At 36.2% G+C, this 12,589-nt stretch overlaps 1 protein-coding gene across 1 annotated transcript in view; it reads left to right on the top strand.

Annotated features, from left to right (window-relative positions):
* The window catches only part of gucy2f.S (guanylate cyclase 2F, retinal S homeolog), a 57,120-nt gene extending 44,832 nt beyond the window's left edge, over positions 1–12,288 (top strand). Inside the window, exons 13-20 of the mRNA XM_041574927.1 lie at positions 1,166–1,329; positions 2,008–2,200; positions 3,114–3,288; positions 3,578–3,676; positions 5,252–5,346; positions 7,468–7,553; positions 7,652–7,740; positions 11,751–12,288. Of these exons, the coding sequence (XP_041430861.1) occupies positions 1,166–1,329; positions 2,008–2,200; positions 3,114–3,288; positions 3,578–3,676; positions 5,252–5,346; positions 7,468–7,553; positions 7,652–7,739 (900 nt within the window). The 3' untranslated portion in view covers position 7,740; positions 11,751–12,288. The remainder of the gene's footprint in view (positions 1–1,165; positions 1,330–2,007; positions 2,201–3,113; positions 3,289–3,577; positions 3,677–5,251; positions 5,347–7,467; positions 7,554–7,651; positions 7,741–11,750) is intronic.
* The last annotated feature ends 301 nt before the right edge of the window (positions 12,289–12,589 follow it).

The raw sequence follows: 12,589 nt of genomic DNA, 5'->3' as shown, positions 1-12,589 counted from the left end.
ACACAGAATGCACAGCATCTTCCCAGAAACTCACAACACTCAATTACAGCAATCTATCAATGCTGAATTTGAATTACATGGAAATTAGGGGTCCTAAAAATGTAACAAGGAATACCATTAAACATAAGGTATACAGAGTCACTGTAGCCATTCTAGAGCACACAAGAACATATAGTGGGTTATTTATCAAGGTCCGAATTTATCTCAATATCGGCTGCTACAAACTCCGATATATGCCGCTCGAGTTTTTAATGCTTATTTATTATTACATTTTCCCGAAAATTACCTTTGGGGGAAAAGCTCAGCATTGTACTTATTCATAGGCATGCCTATGAATAAGTACCGGTGGGTACGAAACGCATAAGGCGGAACGTCATTTGGTCTTTATGCCTACTTTTTAATACTTGATGTTAAATACAGACTGATTTTTTTACTTTTATAGAATGCCTTGGAATATATTTTTTGAATTTGATACATGTGCCCTTTGAGCTGGGGGCTATATTCCAGCTCTTTGGCCCTTTGGACAGTCCTTACAGACTGCAGCAGTTGGTAAGTATTATAATTTTTTCAACTAACTCCTGGCTAAAAAATAGAGCACAGAAACCTGCATTTCCCCCATGAATAAATCCCTGCCTGTGTTCAGCAGCACTGTATTCATGAGGGGCGAGCAGGGAGAGGCATCTAGGCATTATCTATATTGCCCATCATTCAGACTTTATAGTTAGGAAGCGACAGCACTCTGTATTACCACTTGCACTTAGCCCAGACATTAATGTTTTTACAGTCTTATACCAAACTTCAGACACAATTAAAAAAAAAATGTTAATTTGTGGTAAGGCCTTTTGATTTGAATAAAGATTTGGGGGATTATAATGCTCAGGTTCAATGCAAAGGTAACAGCAGATACGATGGATTCTCCTGTCATTCACTTCTATGGCATCCATTTGTGAGCCAAATATGCATTTTCAGACTTAAATTCCCCATGTGTGCACAGTGGTTCCATGAGATAAATGTAAACAGTGTTTCTATGATATAAACTTAGACAGAGTTTCCACAAGAAAGGTTCTGATTACTGACAATGTAGACATGTTTAAGACTTGTGGATGCCCCACAACTCTCCAATCTGATATCCATCTGAAGGCCATCTGAATATCCACCTTAACAGTTTAAGAACATCAATAAAGGAAGAAAGACAAACATCATTGATTCCATGCTGCGCATGTTGGAACAGTATTCAAGCAACTTGGAAGATTTAATCAGAGAGAGAACAGAGGAACTAGAGATAGAGAAACAGAAGACTGAGAAACTCTTAACACAAATGTTACCTCCGTAAGTAAATACTTTTGGTCTGTGTTTTTGTAATTATCAGGATAACTGTTGCTCCTCTTATGTTTATCTTTTTGAACCAAAATCTTCTCTTCTAGAAGGAAAATTTCAATGGGATAATATGTAAATTCCTTGCATATAGTATATTGATTGGAGCAGATTCCTATTCTTAGCCAATTATGCTTTATTAGCTCTACTCTAGAATCACTTTGTGCAATTAAAACTAATCAGTTGAGGACTTTAGGGGTTAGTGGGCCAGAGTAAAATATCAGGAGACAGCAGACATGATTCCCATAACCAATGACACTCCATGATAAATATCAAGTTAGAGGGAAAGGGAAAGTATTTAATGAATCTTGGGAAGCAGTCAGTAAGTGCATGCAATTTCCAATTTGGGTTTGTTCTTACTGCCCATTTGAGAGACTTGGAAAGTGATGTGACTTGCTAAGCCATGTGATTGCAACAGTAATCCACATGGGTTTTATTTCCCTTACTATAAAATGAGATTAACATTATTAAAATAAGAATTCTGTAATTTCTGGAAGATGTTTCATACATCAGACAACAGGATAAAATAAAAGAAGGCATATTTAGATGCATTCAACTTGCCTATATGTCATGTCACAGCATAGTCTTTTTATTAACTTGGCATCTATACTTTATTTATACGCTGATTTTCAGATCAGTGGCTGAAGCTCTAAAGATGGGTTGCACGGTGGAACCAGAGGGCTTTGATGAGGTTACATTGTACTTCAGTGATATAGTTGGCTATACCACCATATCGGCCATGAGTGAACCAATCGAGGTGGTGGACCTTCTCAATGACTTGTATACACTGTTTGATGCTGTTATTGGAAATCATGATGTGTATAAGGTAAGTTACTTGATTCCACTGTCATTGTTATAGAATAGGTTTTGCATATGCTATTAAATGATAAGGGTGTGATTCAGTGTAAAAATAAAAACTGGGTAAATAGATAGGCTGTGCAAAATAAAAAAAATTTCTATTATACGTAGTTAGTTAGCCAAAAATTTAATGTTTACAGACTGGATTTCTAACAGAACAGGACAGAATACAACTTCCTACTTTTCAGCTTTCTAACTCTGAGTTAGTCAGCAAATTTAGGGGGGGCCCCCTCAAGTCAATGATTGGTTACTGTCTGGTAACAGTAGAAACCAAGAAAGAAGTGTTCCGGCTATTATGTTAGACATTCAGTCACTCCAGCCTTTATACATTACTTTTTTTTACTAACTATAATGAAAACATTTTTTATTTTGCACAGTCTAGTTTTAATTTTATACTGAACAATTCCCTTAAGGTCATCAAATGATTTTGGTACTCAAGTTCTTACCACTAGGAATGAAGGCATTCTTGACCAGTTTAAGAGAAATAAAGTAAATAAACTATGCACTTTCTAACAATACCTTACCAGTCACTGTTACTAATGTTGCAACATTATTATTATTTTATCAAGCATTTAGTCAACTCAGTGGTTTAACGGGTGACCAATTGGAATATTTTACATGTTGTTTAGGTCTTTTTTCCTACATTTATCCATGTTCAATGTTATGAGAGGGATCAACGTAATTGTTCAGAAAGTAGTTACTTCAGGACATTTTGTTTTATGATTGAAATACAACATGCACATTTAATTTACCACATACCAAGGCTTCATAAAACAGAGGCCAATGACTGACTTCATGTGGAAATAATGTCTTCTTTAGTATTATCTGTTTATCATGTTTTAAGTATAAAAACATGTACTTTCCCTAATCTCTTTGTGCAGGTAGAAACTATTGGAGATGCCTACATGGTTGCTTCAGGCCTACCAAAGAGAAATGGAAATAGACATGCAGCAGAGATTGCAAACATGTCTCTTGATATTCTGAGTTCAGTGGGGTCTTTCAAAATGCGACACATGTCTGATGTTCCTGTAAGGATACGAATTGGCCTCCATTCAGGTAATTTGCTGCCCTTGTATGGATATAAGTGGTCTGTCTAATTGTATCTAAATTTTACAAACACTTTGACCACTATCTTGTAAATAAGAGAATGCTTGTAAAAAAGTAATTAACATATTCTAAAGTCTTAAAATATTGTATCAGTTATATTTAAGTTTAACTCAAGGATTTATGTTCATATATTGTCATTATGTAAAGTGAGTGGTTTCTTGAGGAGAACAGAAATCTTTGTACACTGTTCATGAACAGACAAATGCAGGACAGTTTCTTAATAATATTCTCCCTCTAGGTTCTGTTGTTGCAGGAGTAGTGGGTCTGACCATGCCAAGGTACTGCCTGTTTGGGGATACAGTAAATACTGCATCACGAATGGAATCCACTGGGTTACGTGAGTAAAGAAGATAATCATCATTGTTTTAACAGCATTTAATGGGTTTTTGTTGCACATGCTAAAAATTGAAACTACCAGATATAGAACATTAAGGCTATTGGATTTTTAAGCAAAGAAAAACCAAAAAGACAGATAGCAATTTTTTTGTCGTGTAAACTATTTTAATATTAGGTACATATTGAACATCTATCATAATAAAACCAATACATACCAAGTCACTGTTTCTTTAGTTTTCCTTTTCATTAGCATTTAAATATACTTCTTACATCTACAGGAGCAGAATATTTTATAGCACAGAAGCTTTGACACAATTCAAAAACAAAGATTGGATTTATAGTAGTTTCACATGGAATTAATAATATTTAGTAATATAATTATAATAACATACAGAAGCAATCTCAAGAATATATATTCAGACAATGGCTCATGTAATGTATTCTCAGATGGCCTATATATTCACCGGTCCATTAAGATCACTACATGGAGGAAGACCATGAGGGTGTTGATTAGTTGATGATCCTGATGAGCACAAATGGCGACAAATGTTTTACCCAAATAGATGATTGGTACTAATCATGTATTGCCTTCATTTTTAAACAATTCATATCTTAAGCTGTCCATACAATTTAAGATCTGCTTGTTTGGCGAGGTCACCAAACGAGTAGGTCTTTCCCCCGATTTTCCCACTTAAAGGGGAAGTAAAGTCTAAAACAGAATAAAGCTAGAAATGCTGTATTTTGTATACTAAACATAGACATGAACTAACTGCACCACAAGTCTAATCAAACAAATGATTTATGCTTTCAAAGTTGGCCACAGGGGGTCACCATCTTGTAATTTTTTTTAAACAACTTTGCAAGACCAAGCCACATGCTCACTGTGGTCTGGGCTGTTTAGGGATTGTCATAAATTATCAAAACCGCACAAGTCAAATAATATCTGCTAGAAGCAGATACAGCAAGACTGATTAATAATCAGAATAGGCAGACTGCACTGGGTCCTGTGTTGTCATGTAATCTAATGTGGATTTTATCATTTTTGTATTGTTTAATACAAACTTTCTCCAACTCTGCAGAACCAGTGGCTGCAGCAAAATAATCCTCCAAATATAATCCCAGTTTATCTGTTTAAATCTGGCTCCATGATCTTTGTCCTGCAGCTGGAGTTGGAAACAGTAAAGAGGATGTAAAGGCAAAAATAAAATCCAATACAAATGTCTACACAATCGCCGACTGCTCTACAGGGAAACAAACAAAGCTGCTTGAGGTCTGCATGGCTGAGAAGTAAGGCTTGATAAAGGGCCATATGTGGCTTGAAATGTTGTCTGTCCAGACTATAAAGCCATGAAGTAACAAATAAAGGCTTTTTAAATATATTCCTGAATGGTGCTGTCTGCTACATTTTTGGGAAGTAAGTATGATTGTTTCCATGCAGAGCAGTTAGGGCCCGTCTGATAATTCCTAACCACAGCAGTAAATGAAGGGAGAATAATAAGATGCAAACATGGAAGATGATACAGTTTATAAATGATGGAGATTCAGCTGTTAGATTAAGTCTGTTTTTCCATTCCAGCCTATCGAATCCATGTCAATCAAAGTACTGTTAAAACACTTAGGTCTTTAAATGAAGGCTACCTCTTGGAATTACGAGGAAGGACTGAGCTGAAGGTAAGTACCTTAGTAAATGTATTGCCCCATATGCTGGGGTAGTTCATGTTAAATTAATTATGAGTAATATTGATTTTTCCTACATACAGTATGTTTGAGGAAGTAGGCAGGGACACTACATTGATCAGTGTCACATGAAGACCCCTTTACAAAACTTGCAGTTGCTGTTTTGCAGTTGTACAAAAATAATGGAACTTTAGCTGTTGATTGTGCATTCACCATGTGTAATGCAATTTGTTTCAAACCATGGGTTGGCTTCACACTTAATTAAAAAATGTGTATTCCACGGATATGCCATAATAAGGGTAAAATTAGTCTGCAAATGAAATAAAATTCATTCTTGCCTTAACTGTGACTCAGCCACTTTGGATTAATTTTAGGTTACTGACTTAACATGGATAAAACAGAAGTGAAATGAAGCAATGTATCTCTTGAGTACAGAATACTTGGCAAAGATTGTTAATTTGGCTAATTTGTTTAAAATCTGTTAATTGTCTTTAATAGATATATTGGATGTTTCTGAATGACTTAAAACCTGTGCCTGTTGCACTACATTGCTGCATTATATAGCATCTTGCAAAAGTATTAAGACCCCTTATTAACTTCCTTGCTCTACTGATTAAATAATACTACTCTGTGCTGTTACAAGACCATGTAGAACAAAGGCTAGCACAAACTGGACCCTAATCAAAAAAATAATACAACTTAAAAAAATATTTTGCTAACAAAATTTAATTACATATTTTTGTGGTACAAAAAGCCTAATGCGTTTTGTGCCACCTTGAGCACTTTATCATAGGATTCGGTGTTGTTGTTTTCTGTGATAATACTGAATGAGTGGGTTCTTATTATGTTCACTCGGCAATTGACTGGGGGTTGATTTGAAGTTCTGAATACATACCAGATCAGACTAAAAGGCAGCAGTAAAGGGATTGTTGGACAATGCAGCTGCCATTATGTGAGTTGGTCAGGAGATATGCCTCTATAAAGCATCAGAAAAGTCGTCAAACTCTCTTTATGTTGTCAGACATCCTAATAGTTTGGGCGAAATATAAATTAAGTTAAAGACCAGCATTATTTTCCATTTGTAGAGACATTTAATGAACATAAATGCCTTGAAAATTAAGGCGAAAGTGAAGTAATGCAATAATAAAATAACCGAGTAATGTCCTTTTAACATAAATGGAATTTTTGGGGGTTTTATAAATGTTTTAGATAAATTGTATTTGTTTACCCAAGACTGATTAGCTACTTGTACAAAAAAAGCAAGAACTATAGAATAAACAAAGTGTTGTTACCAGTAATTTATAACCTCATAACTAATGCTCTTTCTGTTATATTTGAAAGAATGTTGGTTTTTAATTTGTCAGTTAAATTGGATATGTTACTTGTCTTATTTATCCCATATCAAATCTCTCAGTTTGGATCACTGACAATGAGGCACTGCCTGAGTAATTCCCCAGCCATTATGATCTAATGTGAACCACATTTTCTGTACACAGAAACAGCTTGTTCTTTATTTAGGTAGCTTACTTTATAATGAGGCTGCCAGGAGTTCCTTAGCTGATTACTGTGTATCCATCTTGTTGATCAGAAAAGGGAAAGTGATTTTATACATATTCCTATAGAGCTAAGTAAATGCAAGGATTGGTGGAAAGCACAGTAATGCATAAAAAGATAGCTGCACCGATGAGCTGTTTTTGTTAATTTTGAAAAGTGCGCTCACTTTCCAAAGTGGAAAACATTGGTGCCAGAGGTTCTTTAAAAATTTAACCCAATATATTCAATTATGAATTTGCCCAGCATATAATGCAGTTTCATCCAAAGTGGCATTTATGGATGGCTGTATGTACTGTAACTTTGGGGGTGCCAAATGTTAGGCACCCCCAAGTGATTGTATTGACTTACCTGAAAACCCTGGGACGGTGCTTCTGTCAGCAGAAAACTGCACTGGATCTGGTGGGAATATAGCAGTACAATACAAATCTTTCTCTTAATGCTTATACTCTATAGTTTGTTTTCTCACTTATGAAATGAAGACTTCTTTGGTCCATCCTTGGTGGCATTCCAAAGTCTTCCATAGGCTCATGGTAATTATGTCCTTTGTCTCTTTTGGATAAGGGTAAAGGTATTGAAGAGACATTCTGGCTGGTTGGAAAAGAAGGTTTTACAAAACCATTACCCGTCCCGCCAGTGATCAAGTCAGGGTAAGCGAAGAGACCTTGTGGTCAAGGCGCGGGATATCGTCTTGCTACTAACCTAACTGGTTTTTGTTTTTACGTCACTATTTTGATATCGTTCACAGGCAGAAGGGTCATGGTTTGCTGCAGGATGAGATAACAGCTTTCAAAAGAAGAAAAGCAGAAAAACAGCTTGCAAGGAAGAATAACTGAGGTAATGTTATGCATGCAAATGTATAACATTACATGCTTTATCTGTTGTATGCTCAAACCACATCCCGTGGCACATTTCTCCTAATTGTTTGGAAGAATAAAATCAGAATGTTCAGATTTATTACAGTTAAAGCTTGTCCTGTCACTCTGTAGCTGACCAAAATGCACTCACCAACTGTTTTAGATTTAGTGGGACAGGTAAGTATCAGTCAATGGCAAATCTCACTGAACAAGTCTCAGTGATGAACATTTACATTACAAATCAGTTGATCCTTGTCATGTTAAAGGGATACTGTCATGGGAAAAAATGAATCAGTTAATAGTGCTGCTCCAGCAGAACTCTGCACTGAAATCCATTTTTTTATATTCAATTTTGAAATCTGACATGGGGCTAGACATATTATTTCCCAGCTGCCCCAAGTCATGTGACCTGTGCTCTGATAAACTTCAATCACTCTTTACTGCTGTACTGCAAGTTAGAGTGATATCACCCCCTCCCTTTTTCTCCCCAGCAGCCAAACAAAAGAACAATGGGAAGGTAACCAGATAGCAGCTCCCTAACACAAGAACAGCTGCCTGGTAGATCTAAGAACAGCACTCAATAGTAAAAACCCATGTCCCACTGAGACACATTCAGTTACATTGAGAAGGAAAAACAGCAGCCTGACAGAAAGCACAAGTCACATGACTGGGGGCAGCTGGGAAATTTCAAAATGTCTAGCCATGTCAGATTTCAAAATTGAATATAAAAAAATCTGTTTGCTCTTTTGAGAAATGGATTTAAGTGCATAATTCTGCTGGAGTAGCACTATTAAATGATGCGTTTTGAAAAAAACATGTTTTCCGATGACAGTATCCCTTTAAGTATGTTCTTTGCCCCTAGCCTCTCCATCCCAAGCTGAGAAAGCAGAACAGAAGAGCAAATTCTGATTGTTGGTGCACAATAAAACATATTACAAATAAGTGGAATATTTCCATCCTACTGGTTCATCACATGAAATATATCTGTCCATCCCACATAATGCCAATGTTTGTTACTTCTTCAGGCCTAAAAGTTATGACAAGTTCTGATTCTACTAAAAGTAGTTTTTGAGGTTTTACATTTGTCATTAAAATTGCTTTTGAGACTTAACATATGATAGTAGTCTTCAAAAGCCTAGGAGGCAGATTCACTAAAGGGTGAATTGTCACCAGCGACGGCTTCGCACACATCGCACCACTTTGCCAGGTGCACATTTGCTACCACTATGCTAATTCCCTTGTGTGTGAATTTTCGCCCTGGGCGCCGAATGCTGGCAACTTTCCAATACCGTTAATTTGCCAGTGCGAGCATTTCATAGCGTTCGTTTGTATCTAACGAAATTTTTTTTGCATATGGCGGGTAATTTAAAGTTGTATGAATGCCTTTACTATAAATGTTGGTGCAAATGCTTGAAGTTACCACTTTTTCTTACAAATGTCCAGGGAACATTAATAAAGACAAGAGAGTTAATATAATCCCTTAAACATGAGCCCACTGTAAAATGAATGTTCCATATGTTACAAAGTATCTGGAGAAAACCAGTTACCCAAAAAACGTTCAAGTTAGGACTTTTGCAGGCAATCCCGCTTAAAAAAAGGAAAAGTCACCAGCGTTTTTTCAACTTTAATGCATTTTCGGCATACAGGATATGATGTAAAAGACAGAAGATTGAGGAAGATCTAGCTTCATTTTAGCACAATGCCTGGTCTGAGGTGGCAAAGTCAACTCTGGCGAGGTAATGTTCAGTAAAATCCGCACTATACCGAATTTGCGGAGTTACAACCAGTCACAAGAGCAAAAAATCGGCTGGTGATTGAGTGTGAACGAACGCAAACGACGGTCTATTTCACTAGAGAATTGGCTGTTATTAAATTGTCAATGTCACTGCTGATTGTAACACTGGCAAAAAGTCGCTGGCGTTAGCCACTTCGCTCTTAAGTGAATCTGCCCCTAGGAGTTTGAGGAGAATATTTTTTTACGGCATCTGGGGTTTGGGGCTGATTAGGAACATAGATGCTAAATCACACATTCTTTGGCCAGTAGCAGGCAATCTGGACTTTGGTTTTTTTTGTAGATTCTCCAAAGCTAATTGCTGATGGATTGCAATGGAGCACCTATGTTAGAAAACCAGACCCATTGTCTGCTAGTTGCAATGTTCAGTACTGTGCCTCTAAAAGAGTTATTGAACAACACCACACAAAATGGCAGTATTTAGCACTGCAAAGTGAAATAAAATGATTCTGTTCAAATGAATGACTATGACCATACATCCATGGTCATAGTGAAGAAGCTTTGTCTTGATAAATATGGCTCAAATTGTTGCAGGGCCATCCTGCAGCAAACAGACTCTTGATGGAATGAATGCTTATTAACTCTATAATCTGTTTAAAGCTGTATAAGACATAAAGGGAAAGTATTCATAGGAAATGTAATTAAAAAATGTAAAGGACATGTCAAATTTCGGACTCATTTTTGGATCCAGCAAATTTCTATTGGTCATCAACTCTACGCATGCTGATCACAAGGGGAAGGTTGAAATGCACAAGGACAATCAATATTTTGTAACTCTTGGGGGGGGTTGGGGGTACAGGTAGTTTCCAATTAGTACTTTCCCATTTTATTTATAGAACTCAGATATGATTTTTTTTCTGAATTTGTAACATTTTAAATTCTCTCTGGTAATACAAGGTATAATAAGTATACAACCTTTATGTGTTTTAGAAAGTGCACAATTCTAAATAGTTCGACCTATAATTATTTGGGTAAAATGATTTCAAAACAGGTAAACTTGTAGAAAACACATTAATGATGGGCTGTTCAGGGATGACATAACATTCTACGTTCATTATCCAGTCTAAAAAAACGATTTATAAGGGCTGTATACGTTTAGTTTTTTGTATAATGAGCCAGCATGTGAAGAACTTCTAGTTGCCAGAATATTTGTATTTGGGCCCAAGTCTTACGACATTGTGAAATCATATAATGACTGTTACAATTCTTATCCTATTTGCAATATAAAATAATACATTTTACACTTTTAGCTGACCACAAACAAAGTAACCAGGCTACCCAGGTTCACTGTTATTTTGCAAGGCAAGTTGTCTGTGTGCATTAAAATTAGAGTTAATGGCAGCAAAATAGAAATCTGGTTGATGGATGGCCCCATTTTGGGTTTTTAATGCCTTTACCCATAGCACATGTGGGAAGCTGCATTGGCTTTTTACTCTGTAGTCTTCTCCAGTGTTTGTGCCGTAAAGACCCCAACAAAACCCTTCTTATAAGACAATCCTGCCAATGTTCCCTCAAATTTTTTCTTGGCTGTGTGATAAAAGAAATTCTTGTGTGTACACTTTCTAAACAAGTGTGCGCACTTTTAAAAAGGAGTGTGTGCAGCTCAAAAATTACGGGTTTGCACACAAAATTCTTTCTGTGCACCACAATTTATTGTGTGCGCTGGCCTTGATATCTATGTGCGCGAGTACAAGTGCATAGCTTAGAAGAGGGACGTTGAATGCTGCCTATTTTACTGAACTATATAAATGAAAAGATCAGTTGTTTCTGTGGCATCTAAAGGTCACAGCACTAAAATTACAGTGGTATTCCCTATCCTCCATCAGCTCTGTACTGATATACTATGTATGGTATACATACGAGACACTAGTAGCTTATTGGCATGGCTGACCAACATGGATTTCCCACATGGTGCTTTTTAAGCAGGCTTTTCTTGTCTCTTCTGAGTCTAACCTGATGCAGGAGTTGGACTACAAATCACTTCCTCCAGCTTACTGAAACCAACACCATCGATCTTTGAAAACAATGACCCCTATTTTCTGTACTCTGCATGGATGCAGTTACTTTGCAGTACATTTATCAAATCACAAAACATCTCTGGTAACTAATTTCCCTGAATATTACATGTGGTTTGGATACAGACTAAAACTTTGAGTAGAGACAATTTGTACATTTTAATAATCCCCTAATGATTTCAGTTTTTGCAGGGACGAAGTGGCTTTCCGAGATCTAAAGCATCTTCTGAAGACGGCAGTGAAGAGAATATCACAGGTCCGACACATCACTTCTCTAATGGCACCTGAAACAGAAAGTGGATAGAATGCAACTGCAGATGGTGACCTTAATCTTCTGGATTAACTCAAATCTGATGCAGTTAAGAAGGACATCGTTCTGGAGGTCATCACTAACTAAATTTACATATTACACCAGATAAACCAGCCCCGGATGGATCATTACCATGCAAAAAAAAAACAAAAAACCTTGTATTTTTCAATCCTCAAAAACTGTGAACTGTGCAAGTATTTGAATTGCTACCCTGTGGACTTTCATGTTGTTGGTAGAACGTCAAAGCATTAACCTTTTGAGGAGAGCTTGCAATACATTGCTGCACGGTGCAGTGCAGGCCACTCCGGCGGAGTCACAACAGGGTGTCTATGGAAAATCGTGGATTTATACAAATGCAACATATACTCAAATGTTTCATATACTCAGAATGGTTATTTTTATTAATATACTATATATATATATATATATATATATATATATATATATATATATATATATATATATATATATATACACAAAAAACAAACATGGGCCCTTCGCACACTAACAAATCGCAATACACCAGGTGCTGCCGCATTTTTATTTTTCATAATCAATAGATTTTCTTTTTACAATACAAAAAGGAATAAATAAAGGGAAAGTGTTCCCTCTAATACACACTAACCAAAAACGTTTAAAAAATAAATAAATATATATATTTATATATTTATATATAAATATATATATTTTCTATTCCCTGTCATCAGTCCTG

Source organism: Xenopus laevis, chromosome 8S (genome assembly GCF_017654675.1).
Source record: "Xenopus laevis strain J_2021 chromosome 8S, Xenopus_laevis_v10.1, whole genome shotgun sequence".
Lineage (NCBI taxonomy): Eukaryota > Metazoa > Chordata > Amphibia > Anura > Pipidae > Xenopus > Xenopus laevis.
The sequence above is the reverse complement of the archived record's forward strand: the minus strand, read 5'-3'. Positions and strand labels throughout refer to the sequence as shown.